Source organism: Dromiciops gliroides, chromosome 1 (genome assembly GCF_019393635.1).
Source record: "Dromiciops gliroides isolate mDroGli1 chromosome 1, mDroGli1.pri, whole genome shotgun sequence".
Classification (NCBI taxonomy): domain Eukaryota; kingdom Metazoa; phylum Chordata; class Mammalia; order Microbiotheria; family Microbiotheriidae; genus Dromiciops; species Dromiciops gliroides.
Window position 1 is genome coordinate 700127732 of NC_057861.1, and position 12946 is coordinate 700140677.

General features: G+C 39.7%; 1 protein-coding gene across 4 annotated transcripts in view; it reads left to right on the forward strand.

The window, feature by feature from the left end:
- HMCES (5-hydroxymethylcytosine binding, ES cell specific) overlaps window positions 1–12167 on the forward strand; it is a 24270-nt gene extending 12103 nt beyond the window's left edge. For all 4 annotated transcript variants that reach the window (XM_043976227.1, XM_043976226.1, XM_043976229.1 and 1 more), the window contains exons 5-7: window positions 4816–4982; window positions 7499–7685; window positions 10919–12167. In XM_043976227.1, the coding sequence (XP_043832162.1) occupies window positions 4816–4982; window positions 7499–7685; window positions 10919–11101 (537 nt within the window). In that variant the 3' untranslated portion in view covers window positions 11102–12167. The remainder of the gene's footprint in view (window positions 1–4815; window positions 4983–7498; window positions 7686–10918) is intronic.
- The last annotated feature ends 779 nt before the right edge of the window (window positions 12168–12946 follow it).

Genomic DNA, 12946 nt, shown 5'->3' on the forward strand with positions numbered 1-12946 from the left:
ATACTTATTAGGAAACATTTATTAAGTAGCTATAATAAATATGGAATTGTACACTGGTTGTAGGTACCAGAAATAAGTTAATAAAAGAAAGGACATTTTTCTTTTTATGAAGTTTACCTTCTAAGACAAATGCATGACTAAGGATATACATAACATAATTTAATTTATTTAAAATTTTTTTTATTATGAATTTGACAAATTCAACAGGTGTGAACATTACTTTTTGTTTGTTTATTTGTTTGGGTTTTTTGTTTTTCTTTTTTGTTGGGGCAATGAGGGTTAAGTGACTTGCCCAGGGTCACACAGCTAGTAAGTGTCAGGTGTCTGAGGTCAAATTTGAACTCAGGCTCTCCTAAATCCAGGGCTGGTGCTTTATCCACTTCGCCACCTTGCTGCCCCCAGATGTGAACATTTCATTGTACAAAGGAGGACAGAAAAAAGTGGGTTTTATGTGAAATTGAGTTTTTGTTACATGGTATGGGTTTAAGTCTTTTAAAATTCACATAATAGTAACAAAATTGCCTATGTTCCCTAATGAATGTCCACTCTCAGGTATTTTTTTTTAAATTAATAAAGTATTTTATTTTTTTTCCATTACATGTAAAGATAGTTCTCAACCTTTGTTTATACAAGCTTTACAATTTCAGATTTTTCTCCCCCCCTCCCCCCTCCCCATGACAGCAGGTAATCTGATATAGGTTATATATATATATATATATATATATATATATATATATACACACATAATAACATTAATCCTATTTCTGCATTAGTCATGTTATAAGAGAAAAGAAATCAGAGCAATGATGGAAAACCTCAAAATAGAAAAAAAACTACAGCATCAAAAACAAAAGAAATAGAATGGTTCATTTAGCATCTATACTCTGCAGTTCTTTTTTTTTTTTTCTCCTGGATTTGGAGATCTCTTCTATCACGTGTTCCCTGGAACTCTTCTGTACCATTGCATTGGTGAGAAGAATATAGTCCATCACAGTAGATCAACACTCAATGTTGATGATACTGTGTACAATGTTCTTCTGGTTCTGCTCATCTCACTCATCATCAGCCCACACAAGACCCTCCAGGTTTCTCTGAACTCCTCCTGCTCATCGTTTCTTATAGCACAATAGTATTCCATTGTATTCATATACCACAACTTGTCTAGCCATTCCCCAATTGATGGGCATCCCCTCAACTTCCAATTCCTTGCCACCACATAAAGAGCAGCTATAAATATTTTTGTACATGTGGGTCCCTTTCCCCCTTCCATGATCTCTTTGGGAATAAGACCTAAAAGTGGTATTGCTGGGTCAAAGGGTATGCACAGCTTTATAGCCCTTTGGGCATAATTCCAAATTGCTCTCCAGAATGGTTGGATCAGTTCACAGCTCCACCAACAATGGATTAGTGTTCCAATTTTCCCATAGCTTCTCCAACATTTATTATTTTCCTTTTTTGTCATTTTAGCCAATCTGATAGGTGCCAGGTGGTACCTCAGAGTTGTTTTAATTTGCATCTCTCTAATCATTAGAGATTTAGAGCATTTTTTCATATGGGAATAGATAGCTTTGGTTTCTTCATCAGAAAACTGCCTGTTCATATCCTTTGACCATTTCTCAATTGGGGAATGACTTGGATTCTTACAAATTTGATTTCGTTCCCTATATATTTTAGAGATGAGGCCTTTATCAGAAGTACTGGCCTCAAAAATTGTTTCCCAGCTTTCTGCCTCCCTTCTAATTTTGGATGCATTGCTTCTGTTTGTACAAAAATTTTTTAATTTAATGTAATCAAAATCATCCATTTTGCATTTTATAATATACTCTATCTCTTGTTTGGTCAAAAACTATTTTCCTTTCCAAAGATCTGATAGGTAGACTATTCCTTTCTCTCCTAATTTACCTATGGTATCACCTCTTATGTCTAAATCGTGTATCCATTTTGACCTTATTTTAGTATAAGGTGTCAGATGTTGGTCTATGCCTAATTTCTGCCATACTATCTTCCAGTTTTCCCAGCAGTTTTTGTCAAATACTGAGTTCCTATCCCAGAAGCTGGAGTCTTTGGGTTTATCAAACACTACATTACCAGTGTCATTTACTACTGCATTTCCTGAGCCTAGCCTATTCCATTGATCTACCACTCTATTTTTTAGCCAGTACCAGATAGTTTTGATGGCTGCCGCTTTATAGTAGAGCTCCAGGTTTGGTACCGCTAACCCACCTTCCTGTGAATTTTTTTTCATTATTTCTCTCAGGTATTTTTTAATGATTTATTGATGCCCTTTTCTTTCATTTTTCTTTCCATCATTATCACTACCCATCAACTTCTCACCTTCATCTCCCTCTCCCTCCACCATAGAAACCCTCCTTTGTAACAGATATGTATAGGCAAGCACAAGAAATCAACATGTGGACCATGTCTGAAAATGTACATCTTATTTTGCACTTAGTCCATCACCTCTCTGACAGGAGGTGGGAAGCATATTTCATCATTAGTCTTGACACAATGGAATAGTAAAAAGAAATTGAACCAGATATTTCAGCAATATTGTGTTTTTTAACATACTCATAAGTTTCATTTTTGTTTTTGTTTTTGTGGGGCAATGAGGGTTAAGTGACTTGCCCAGGGTCACACAGCTAGTGTCAAGTGTCTGAAGCTGGATTTGAACTCAGATCCTCCTGAATCCAAAGCCAGTGCTTTATCCACTGCGCCACCTCGCTGCCCCATAAATTTCATTTTTGAAGCATTAAATTTCAGATCCATATGTTTAGTTTGCTTTCATTATCTTTTGGGAACATTTACTCCCGTTCAAGTGGTATCATTTTCTGTTTGTATTTCCCATTTTTGGGGAGAGTCTGTTACCCACTCTCAGTAGCTCCACTGTTGTATAACAAGAAGGGTAACCTAACTTGTAGAGACTGAGGCAATTGTATAGGAAGATAGTATACTACAAAGAATATCTTGATGTAATGAATGTTTCTAAAGCTTTCCCAAGATCTCTTATCAGCTAGTCTTTTTTACCTTGGACTTCAAATTGCACTTCATACTTCTTTTATGAACTCATTGACTTTGTACTACCATTATCTGTGTATGTATCATATCCTCTTATTTGAACAGGTACTATGCTATAATTACCTTTGTATTTCCCCACTGTTTAGCACAGTACTCTACATATAGTAGGCATTGATAAATGTTTGCTGAATTGAATCTGCTAGTTCACTTTATGGCCTCTGTTCAACAAGTGTTTGAATACTTGCCATACATCAGCAGGTGAAAGCTATTTAATGTCATTTTATAGTTAGCAACTATGCTTGAGAGTTTGCAACCTGCTCATATACTTGAAGTCATTGACAGTGGTGGGACTAAGATGTAGTTTTTTACTTCCTTGCTTTATCACTAGACTTGCTATCAACATTTTGGATGTTTTTTCTTATTTGCCACAAATAAAATCACTAGTACTTTAGTCTTACCACCTGTTGGGACAGAGGGTGGTTAACTTGTAAAGGAGCAAATCATATGATCCATGCCAGTGAATTTTTCCCAGACTGTTTCTTGTATCCAGAAGCACCACTGTGGTAGTTGAAAAGTTCTAATTAGGACCTCAGCTTAATATCTTCAAGGTGGCGCAGTGGATAAAGCACCGGCCCTGAATTCAGGAGTACCTGAGTTCAAATCTGGCCTCAGACACTTGACACTTACTAGCTGTGTGACCCTGGGCAAGTCACTTAACCCCAATTGCCTCACCAAAAAAAAAAAAAAAAAAAGAATATTCAGAGAGTAGAAGAAAAAATATTTCAAAACATTACCTACATATCACTTGATCCCTTTAATATATTTTTCTCCCAGGGTGTAGTCTTGCTTCTCTTTAGGTTAATTGTTGCATATGATAATTCCATTTAAAATAACTAATAGAAGTCATTAGGGCTTATTCCTGTCACAGCCATGGTTTACTTTATGATCTTAAGAGACCATCCCTTTAAATTCCCTCTTCCTTAGCTGCAACCTTGGTGATGCCCATCTGGAGAAGTTATTTTTAGCTTGCTTCCTCTCCCAACTCAAGTTGCCGATGGGCTGCCTAGCCACCAGGACCAGCACTATTGGACACCGTTTGGGGAGCCAGGGACCCTCCCCTTCCCAAGCCTCCTAATTGTCCCATTGTCCACCAGATACTGGTTGTCTATTCCCAGCTGGATGCTGAAATTCAAATCCCTTCCCTGCCCTTGCAGGAGGTATCCCAGAGCCCATTCTACTCTGACCCTTGAGAATATTCACTACTTGTTCAGGGACTGTCTGCCCTACCTTTGCTTCCCAGGATTATTTGGACCTTACCATCTGCTCTGCTACTTTCCCTTTCCAACCTAAGTACCTTTCTGCCATGAACTGAACCCTCCTTTATGTATTATCTCTTCAAATTTTTCTGAGTGCCCCTTGAGAGCAGGGATAGTTTCACTTTTATATTTGCATTAGCATGATTTTGGGCATATAGTTAGTGCTTAATGCTTTTACATTCCATTGTCTTTAATACATCTTTATTAAACATGTACATGTGAATATGACAATTTTGATGAGTTTTCTACATTTATAATTTTGTTGAGAATAAATAGCCAGGACTCTTAATTCTAAATATGATCTCTTTTTTGTATCCTCCTTCTTAATAGTTATTATTCATGGGAATCAAATAATACAAATGGGAAATAAGACATGGAATGAATTCCTTCCGGAATGTTTCCATTGTTTACGTTTGGAAAATATGCCCCATGGGTAGAAAGAAAAAGCACAGTTATGAAATCTGCCTGCGTCTTTTGTTTCCAGTCATTCTTCAGCCGTTCAGTAGAAGAGGAAGTCTGGGATGACTGGAGGCTACTAACAATGGCTGGTATCTTTGACTGCTGGATACCGCCAAATGGAGGAGAGCCCCTCTACTCGTATACCATCATCACAGTGGACTCCTGCAAAGCCTTAAGTGACATTCATCACAGGCAAGTGAGGAGGCCCAATAAAGCATCTGCCACTGGGGACCAAAAGCCTCGGAGTTTTTCTGTCTTCTTTTGCACACAAGATTCATCATTTAAAGTTTTTTCTGTTCTCTTTTCTAAAAGGTTACAGAATTTTTTAAAGGGCATTGAGGGGCAGCTAGGTGGTGCAGTGGATAAAGCATTGGCCCTGGACTCAGGAGGACCTGAGTTCAAATCTGGCCTCAAACACTTGAGACTTACTAGCTGTGTGACCCTGGGGAAGTCACTTAACCTTCATTGACCCACAAAATGGGGAGGAGGCATTGAACTGGGAGTTAGACTGGAAATCTATTCCTGACTTCATCATTGGTATTTTTATGACATTGGACAATCTATTTTCCTTTCTGTGGTTCATTTTACCTTTCATATAAAATAAGAAGACTGAAGCTTTCCTGCTACAAGTCTTCTGTGGTTAATGAGGCCCATTTTTTTTAAACAAAATTACTGATATTTTTTGATGCCTTTTTTAACATTATCTATTTTGTATTTTATTTTTATTTATTTTCTTAAACATTTCTCAATTACATTTTAATATGGTTAGGCATCACTTGGTAGTTTTGTGGGACAAGTTCCCTATCCCCATTTGATACCTCCAATCTAGTCCAATGAACTCATTTTCTTTTTTAAAAAATTTATTTATTTATTTATTTTTGTGGGGGCAATTGGGGTTAAGTGACTTGCCCAGGGTCACACGGCTAGTAAGTGTCAAGTGTCTGAGGCCGGATTTGAACTCAGGTCCTCTTGAATCTATGGCCAGTGCTTTATCCACTGCACCACCTAGCTGCCCCCTCTTTTCTTTTTTTAAAGAATTAATGTTTTTATTTATAGTTTTGGGTTCCAATTTTTATCCCTTTTACCTTCCCTCCCATCCTCCCTCCTTGAGGCAGCAAACAATCAGATATGGCTTATACATGTATGAACATTTCTACATTAGTTATTTTGTACAAGAAAACTTGATTAAAAGGGAAAAATGAAAGAAAGTGAAAAACAGCATGCTTCAGTCTGTTCCATCGATATCAGTTCTTTCTTTGGAAGTAAATAGTATATTTCATCAATAGTCCTTTGGAATTGTCTTGGATCATTGTATTGTGAATAGTCAAGTCATTCACAGTTCTTCATCAAACAATATTGCTATCTCTGTGTACAATGTTCTTTTGATTCTGCTCACTTCACAATACATAATTTCATAAATGTCTTTTCAGACCTTTCTGAAGTCATCCTGCTTGTCATTTCTTACAGCACAATAATATTCCATCACCATCATATGCTACAATTTGTTTAGCCGTTCTCCAATTGTTGGGAATTCTTTTGATTTCCAATTCTTAGCCACTACAAAAAGAGCTGTCATAAATATTTTTGTACAAATAGGTTTTTTTCTCTCTTTGGGGATGTCTTTGGGATATAAACCTATCAGTAGTATTGCTGGATCAAAGGGTATGCAGTTCTATATAGCTCTTTGGGAATAGTTCCAAATTATTCTCCAGAATGGTTGGATCTTTTCACAACTCCACCAACAGTGGATTATCGTCCCAGCTTTCCCATTTCCCTTCCAACATCCAATATTTTCTGGTTTTGTTATATTTGCCATTCTGATAGGTGTGAGGTGATACCTTAGAATTGTTTTAATTTGCATTTCTCAGATTAATAATGATCTAGAGCACTTTTTCATATGATTATAGATAGCTTTGATTTCTTTTATCTGAAAACTGCCTGTTCATATACTTTGATATTTATCAATTGAGGAATGACTTGGTTTTTTTTTTTTGTTGTTGTTTTTTGCACGGGGTAATGGGTGTTAAGTGACTTGCCCAGGGTCACACAGCTAGTGAGTGTCAAGTGTCTGAGGCCGGATTTGGAGTCAGGTCCTCCTGACTCCAGGGCTGGTGCTTTATTCACTGTGTCACCTAGCTGTCCCCAACTTGTATTTTTATAAATTTGATGCAGTTCTCTATATATTTGAGAAATGCGGCCTTTATCAGAGATATATGTTTCAAAAATTCTTTCCCAGTTTTCTATTTCCCTTGTAATCTTGGTTATGTTAATTTTGTTTGTGCAAAAGCTTTTTCATTTGAGGCCCATTCTTGATAATTAATAGCAAGTTGCCTCATTGGCTTCTATTTAGTACAGGCTAGGATTGTCTACTTGATCCTTTTTTCAAACACATTGGTTTTTTATAGTACTCTTCGAGTTGACTGTAACTGTATTCATATTGTCCATGCCATTAGATTTTGTTATAGATAAGCATTAAAATGTGATTCTTATAAAAACTCCTAGCCTGCACTTTGGCGTTGTAACAAGATAGTGTCATAGGAACACTTCTAGCCATTTCCTTGGTTCCGTGACAGCAGGAACCAAGGGGGGCTGAGTGAGGAGCTTGAATGTGACTCATCATTTTTTTCCCCTTGTAATGCATGAGTGGTTCTTTAAAACATTCCAATGTCCTGTCTCCCTCTCTCTTTACCATTTGCCATTCTGGCTAGGATGCCTGCTTTACTGGACGGTGAAGAAGAAATTGCTAAATGGTTGGATTTTGGTGAGGTACCAATTCAGGAAGCTCTGAAGGTGATTCATCCCATAGAGAACATTACCTTCCATCCTGTTTCTACTATTGTGAACAACTCCCTGAACAATACACCCCAGTGTCTTGAACCTGTTGAGATCGAGGAGGTAAGAGTGATTGGGACTGAGAATATTAGCCAGGCACAGAAATACTGTATAGAGGGACTTTAATTTAAGAAATATTCTTTTCAAGGGCAGCTAGGTGGCACAGTGGATAAAGTACCAGCCCTGGATTCAGAAGGACCTGAGTTTCAAATCCGGCCTCAGAGACTTGACACTTACTAGCTGTGTGACCCTGGACAAGTCACTTAACCCTCATTGCCCCGCAAAAACAAACCCAGAAAGAAAGAAAGACGAAATATTCTTTTTCTCTATATTACTTAGACTGGCATTAGTACCCTTGTGGGTAGAGGCAAGGAATAAGAATACTAAGTTTATAATTCTCTCTTTATCCCTGAAGATTAATGAGATGAGCTCTGACCTAATGAAATTCAGTAAGAGGCCCAGAGTGAGAATGTTAGATCAGGCAGGCATCCCAGAGCTCTCAGAGAGTGTCTCAAAAGTTAGACATTGATTCTAGGTACAAAGACAGGAGAAAAGTGGTGACTTTTCACTAGTGTCAGATGTGGAATAATCTTTCATAGGAATTACAGGGACAGTTGTTTGTGAGTTAAAAAGGAGTTGCATTTTACCACCTGAGGAATTTTTGTGTGCCCTGTTGTCCTCCTGGCCTACCTATCAATCAGTGATCCTTTCTTTTTGTAATTTCCTTCTCTTGAGTATAAACATCTGCAGGCCTGTTACTTGACTTTATTCCCTAGATGTCTATAAACTTTTAAACTCTTTAATAAAAAGTAATCACTACCAGGGGCAGCTAGGTGGTGCAGTGGATGGGGCACCAGCCCTGGATTTAGGAGTACCTGAGTTCAAATCCAGCCTCAGACACTTGACACTTGCCAGCTTTGTGACCCTGGGCAAGTCACTTAACCCTCATTGCCCCACCAAAAACCAAAACAAAGAAAAAGTAATCACTACAAGGGCAGCTAGGTGGCGCAGTGGATAGAGCACCGGCCCTGGAGTCAGGAATACCTGAGTTCAAATCTAGCCTCAGATACTTAACACTTACTAGCTGTGTGACCCTGGGCAAGTCACTTAACCCCAATTGCCTCACTAAAAAAAAAGTAATCACTACCAAAATATAAGGGTAAAGTATTAGTAAAAACAGTTAACTTGTATTATTTTTTTTGTTTGTTTTTCTGTTCAATCAAGTTTTAGGTAAAGAGCATCACTGTTGGGAGAGGGTAGCATTGGATTACCTTTAGTTAATGTCTTTGAACCAGGCTTGAGTATAGAACAGCATAGTTTAGTTTGTGGGTATACACAGTTTATTAATGTCAGGTTTGTGGTTCTTAGATCCGTTCTCTGGGAAGAAAAAGTGCTGATTTGGAGGCGAGGGTGAAGATGATCAGACTAGCTGATAGAGAGCCATATAACACTGGAAGACTTAAAAAGTCTTCATTCCTCTGGTTGAGTTTGATCCTCAGACTACGTCTGAAGTAGTAGGACAAATATTCCTTTCCTACAAAGGAAAGAGACAGGCTCAGGGACTTGCTCACATAGCTAGTAAGTGTGGCAAGGCTGGAATTTGAACCCAGGTCTTCTGACCCCCAAGTCCATTACTCCATCCTGTAATAAAGTCTAAATACATTTAGCTTTTTAACGTTTTTGAAGGATGCAACATGTATCTGTTTTGATACAAGAGCCCTGTGAGCTAGGTACTTAACGGGTATTTTTTTCATTCTACAAAAGAGAAAACTGCAGCCATAGTAATTACCTCAGCATCTAGCTTAGAAAAGAGACCTATAGGAATATGAAATCGTGGCAGAGCCAGAAGTTGTTGGACAGAGCAAAGATCTACTGACACAGCAGCAGCCTGTTACCTTGGGCACAAGGGCTGACAGTATAGCTGGGGCTAAGGTTGAGTGAGAGCGACCCATTTACTATTTAGGGCAGTTTGCTAAGCTCTCGGGATACAAATATTTGCAAGTAATATAGCCTTTGCACTCAAGGAGCTTACATTCTATTTTTTTTTCTTTTTTCTTTTTTTTTTTAGTGAGGCAATTGGGGTTAAGTGACTTGCTCAGGGCCACACAGCTAGTAAGTGTTAAGTGTCTGAGGCCAGATTTGAACTCAGGTATTCCTGACTCCAGGGCCGGTGCTCTATCCACTGCGCCACCTAGGTGCCCCGGGAGCTTACATTCTAAAGTGACAAGACAATACATAAAGGATAACTGGAAAGGAGGGCAGTGGGAGGGTCATTCCAGACAAGATAAGGCCACTGTCCTCCTCCTGGTTGAGCCTGAGAGGTCATGGGGAGAGGAACTAAGGGACACAGGGCTAGACCTTAGTCTCACTTGTAGCCTTGGTTAGAGAAACAAGGGTCCTTCCCCTTGGGACACGGAATTCACACTTGGGGTCCTTGCTCTCTCCACTGCTGCCTACCAGGATGTTAGTCCTTGTCAGGCTAAGGACCTGTAGGCCTGGAGTGTCTTACCACACGCTAAGAGAATTTCCACAGCCAGCTTGAGAGACAGGATCTGGGTTAGATGGGCAAGTTTATTTAGCTCAGGAACAGCTTAGGCAGAGGATGGGGCAGTGGATGACCCGGGTTAATTATCCTTGGGAATAGAGTGGCACCGGGGATTTGCCCATACAGAAGTCAGAATGGAGCCAGGATGGGTCCCTCTTTTCCTGACTGTTAGGGAATTAGTTATGGCTGGGGCCTGATAGTCGAGTCCACCAACTGGTGGGGGTGTGGTTTGTTGCTGTGGGAGAGAGGTCTGGGCTCCTGGCCATTACAGCCACCCAGCGACAGAGTCCAAGGTTTTGGTGGAATTAAGATGAGGACAAAGGCCACAGTATGGTCAGCAATGTGAGGAGATGATGAGGAGATGAAGTGGGAGAAATTGATGACAGAGGAGACATGGTTTGAGGTTGAGTAGAAAGGTATTGGGGCAGCTAGGTGGTGCAGTGGATAGAACACTGGCCCTGAAGTCAGGAGGACCTGAGTTCAAATCTGGCCTCAGACACTTAACACTTACTAGCTGTGTGACCCTGGACAAATCACTTAACCCCAATTGCCTCACTAAAAACAAAACAAAAAAACAAACAAAAAACAACAGAAAGGTATAGATCAATACCAGGTGCAGAAATCCCCGATCACCTATGTTAGATGAACAATTAAGTGAAATTATTTGGGCAAAGTTCTTAGATAGATGGAGCACAGAATGTGACTAAGTTTCAGCACTAACCTAACGACAGATTTGCTTGTATCTTTATAGATGCCCTATGTCAGTCCTAGCCGCCGGAAGATGACACCAGAATCCCCCCCAAAGGAAGACCCTGATCTTCCCAAGAGGTCCAGGCAGGCTGGACAGAAGAGTTCTGCCCCTTCCAAGAGGGGCAGTGCACAGTTAATGGAACAGTGGCTGAAAAAGCATAGCAAGAAGCCCAAGATTCAATAAATAAATGCAAGGAGTCTTTCTCTGTCGGCACATGAGGGTGACTGAGATGTCCAAGTTTAGCTCCTGATTCCTGACTCTCCCTGGCAAGGCATCTCTTCCAGGGGTTCCCATTTTGCAGCTTTTCTGACCACCTCTTCTCTCCCTGTAGTCCAGGTCCTAAAAATGGTTGTCCTGGGCTAGGAGGAGCTTTTTTTTCTCCCATTGGTATTCTTGCCCCCACAACCACAACCTACAATGTGTATGTAATTTTCTTATTTACAAAGACAGGGTAGGAAAGACTATTGAACTCAAATTTAGCTCTTGAATTGTCTTACATTTTGTCATACCAAATGCCTGTCTCTTTAAGAAGGCCACTGTACTAGAAATTTTCTCCTGTTTTTCATTCTATGGGTTTAGTATTCAGCTATTTTTTTCAAGTTGTTTATGGGAATTTGACAAAATGAGTGGCACAATGAGGTCATGAATTGTAGGCTCTCGCAGTTGTGCAGCCGGGGATGGGAGGAGCCTGGCCTGGGTTTTATATAAAAATCTGTATCTCAGGAATGTGCAGTTAGCTCTGCCAGGTTTGGATTAATAGGATTAGAGGACCAGAACCTTTGTGTTTGTCCCTGAGGCAAATGTGATGCCTTCTCTGGGCCCAACAGGCTCCGAGAAACTGTCTGCTGGTTCAGTGAGGCAGGGTTCAAAGGAGTAAGGTAATTCCCACAGAAGAGGGTATAGCTTATGACTCTCTCCTGAGACTAGGGTTACCTAGGGTGAGGACTCTCACTGAGGTCATTTGACAATTCAAAATGAGTTCATCCAGCTCCTCGTGAGGTGTTTCTTTGATCTTTGGGGTATTGTGATTTGGTCTTTTGATAATGGATTTTTTACAGTTTTGAATGTGGTGTTGGAAGGGGAGCTGTTAAGAGGTAACACTTGTTTTCCTGTTGGTGGTGTCTCACTCAGCTTCCAAATGACTATGTCACAAGGGCTAAGGAATCACTTTGGCTGGGAGGCATTGTCCGGTTTCTGTACAGAAACCAGCAATTTGGAAATAATAATAATTAAAAAAAACCTCTGGGTAGCTCCTTGTCAGGTTTCTTTTTTTTAACTTTTTTTTATGTGCTTAGCACCCAAGTTCATCCTAGTGGGGGATATCAGCTAAGGGTGTAAAGGCTATCAGCAAATCATCCCTTCATTCCTCAGTTCAATTAGGAGGCAGTGTGGCACAGGGGAAGGAACACAACTGAGAGAGACAGGACCTAGGATTCTGCAGACCCTTCTGTGTTAACCTTTGAACCTGAGCAGGCACTTAATCTCTCTGGGCCTCAGTTTCCTCATCTGTAAAATGAGATTGTCCTAAATGCTTCTGAGGTCCCATCCGGCTCTAGATCTAGATCATAGATCCTATGAAATGCAACCAAATTGTTGAATACTTTACAGGGGGTAGGGCCTCAGCTCTGTGTTGGGGAATACAAGAACCAAAGAGGTCTCTGTGCTAAAAGAACTGACACAGCTTTTTTAAGGGGAAAATTAACAAATAAAAGGTAGTACATAAATTTCTTCATGCCTGATTTCATTCTAATCTAAATTTAGGCACCTAAGATTCATTCAACACACACTGTGTACAAAGCATGGTGCTAGACATGGCCACTGACCTCATGTAACTTGATCTATAATCTTTCTCAATATATAACTGCCCCATAGAATCTGTTCTTTTACTAAGAAAAAGTCAATTGACAAAGATGCTCACATCTGTCACTGTTTATGATGTACCATTTGTTCTATCGTGTCTGACTCTTCATGACCCCATTTGGGATTTTCTTGGCAAAGATCCTGGAGGGGTTTGCCATTTCTTTCTCC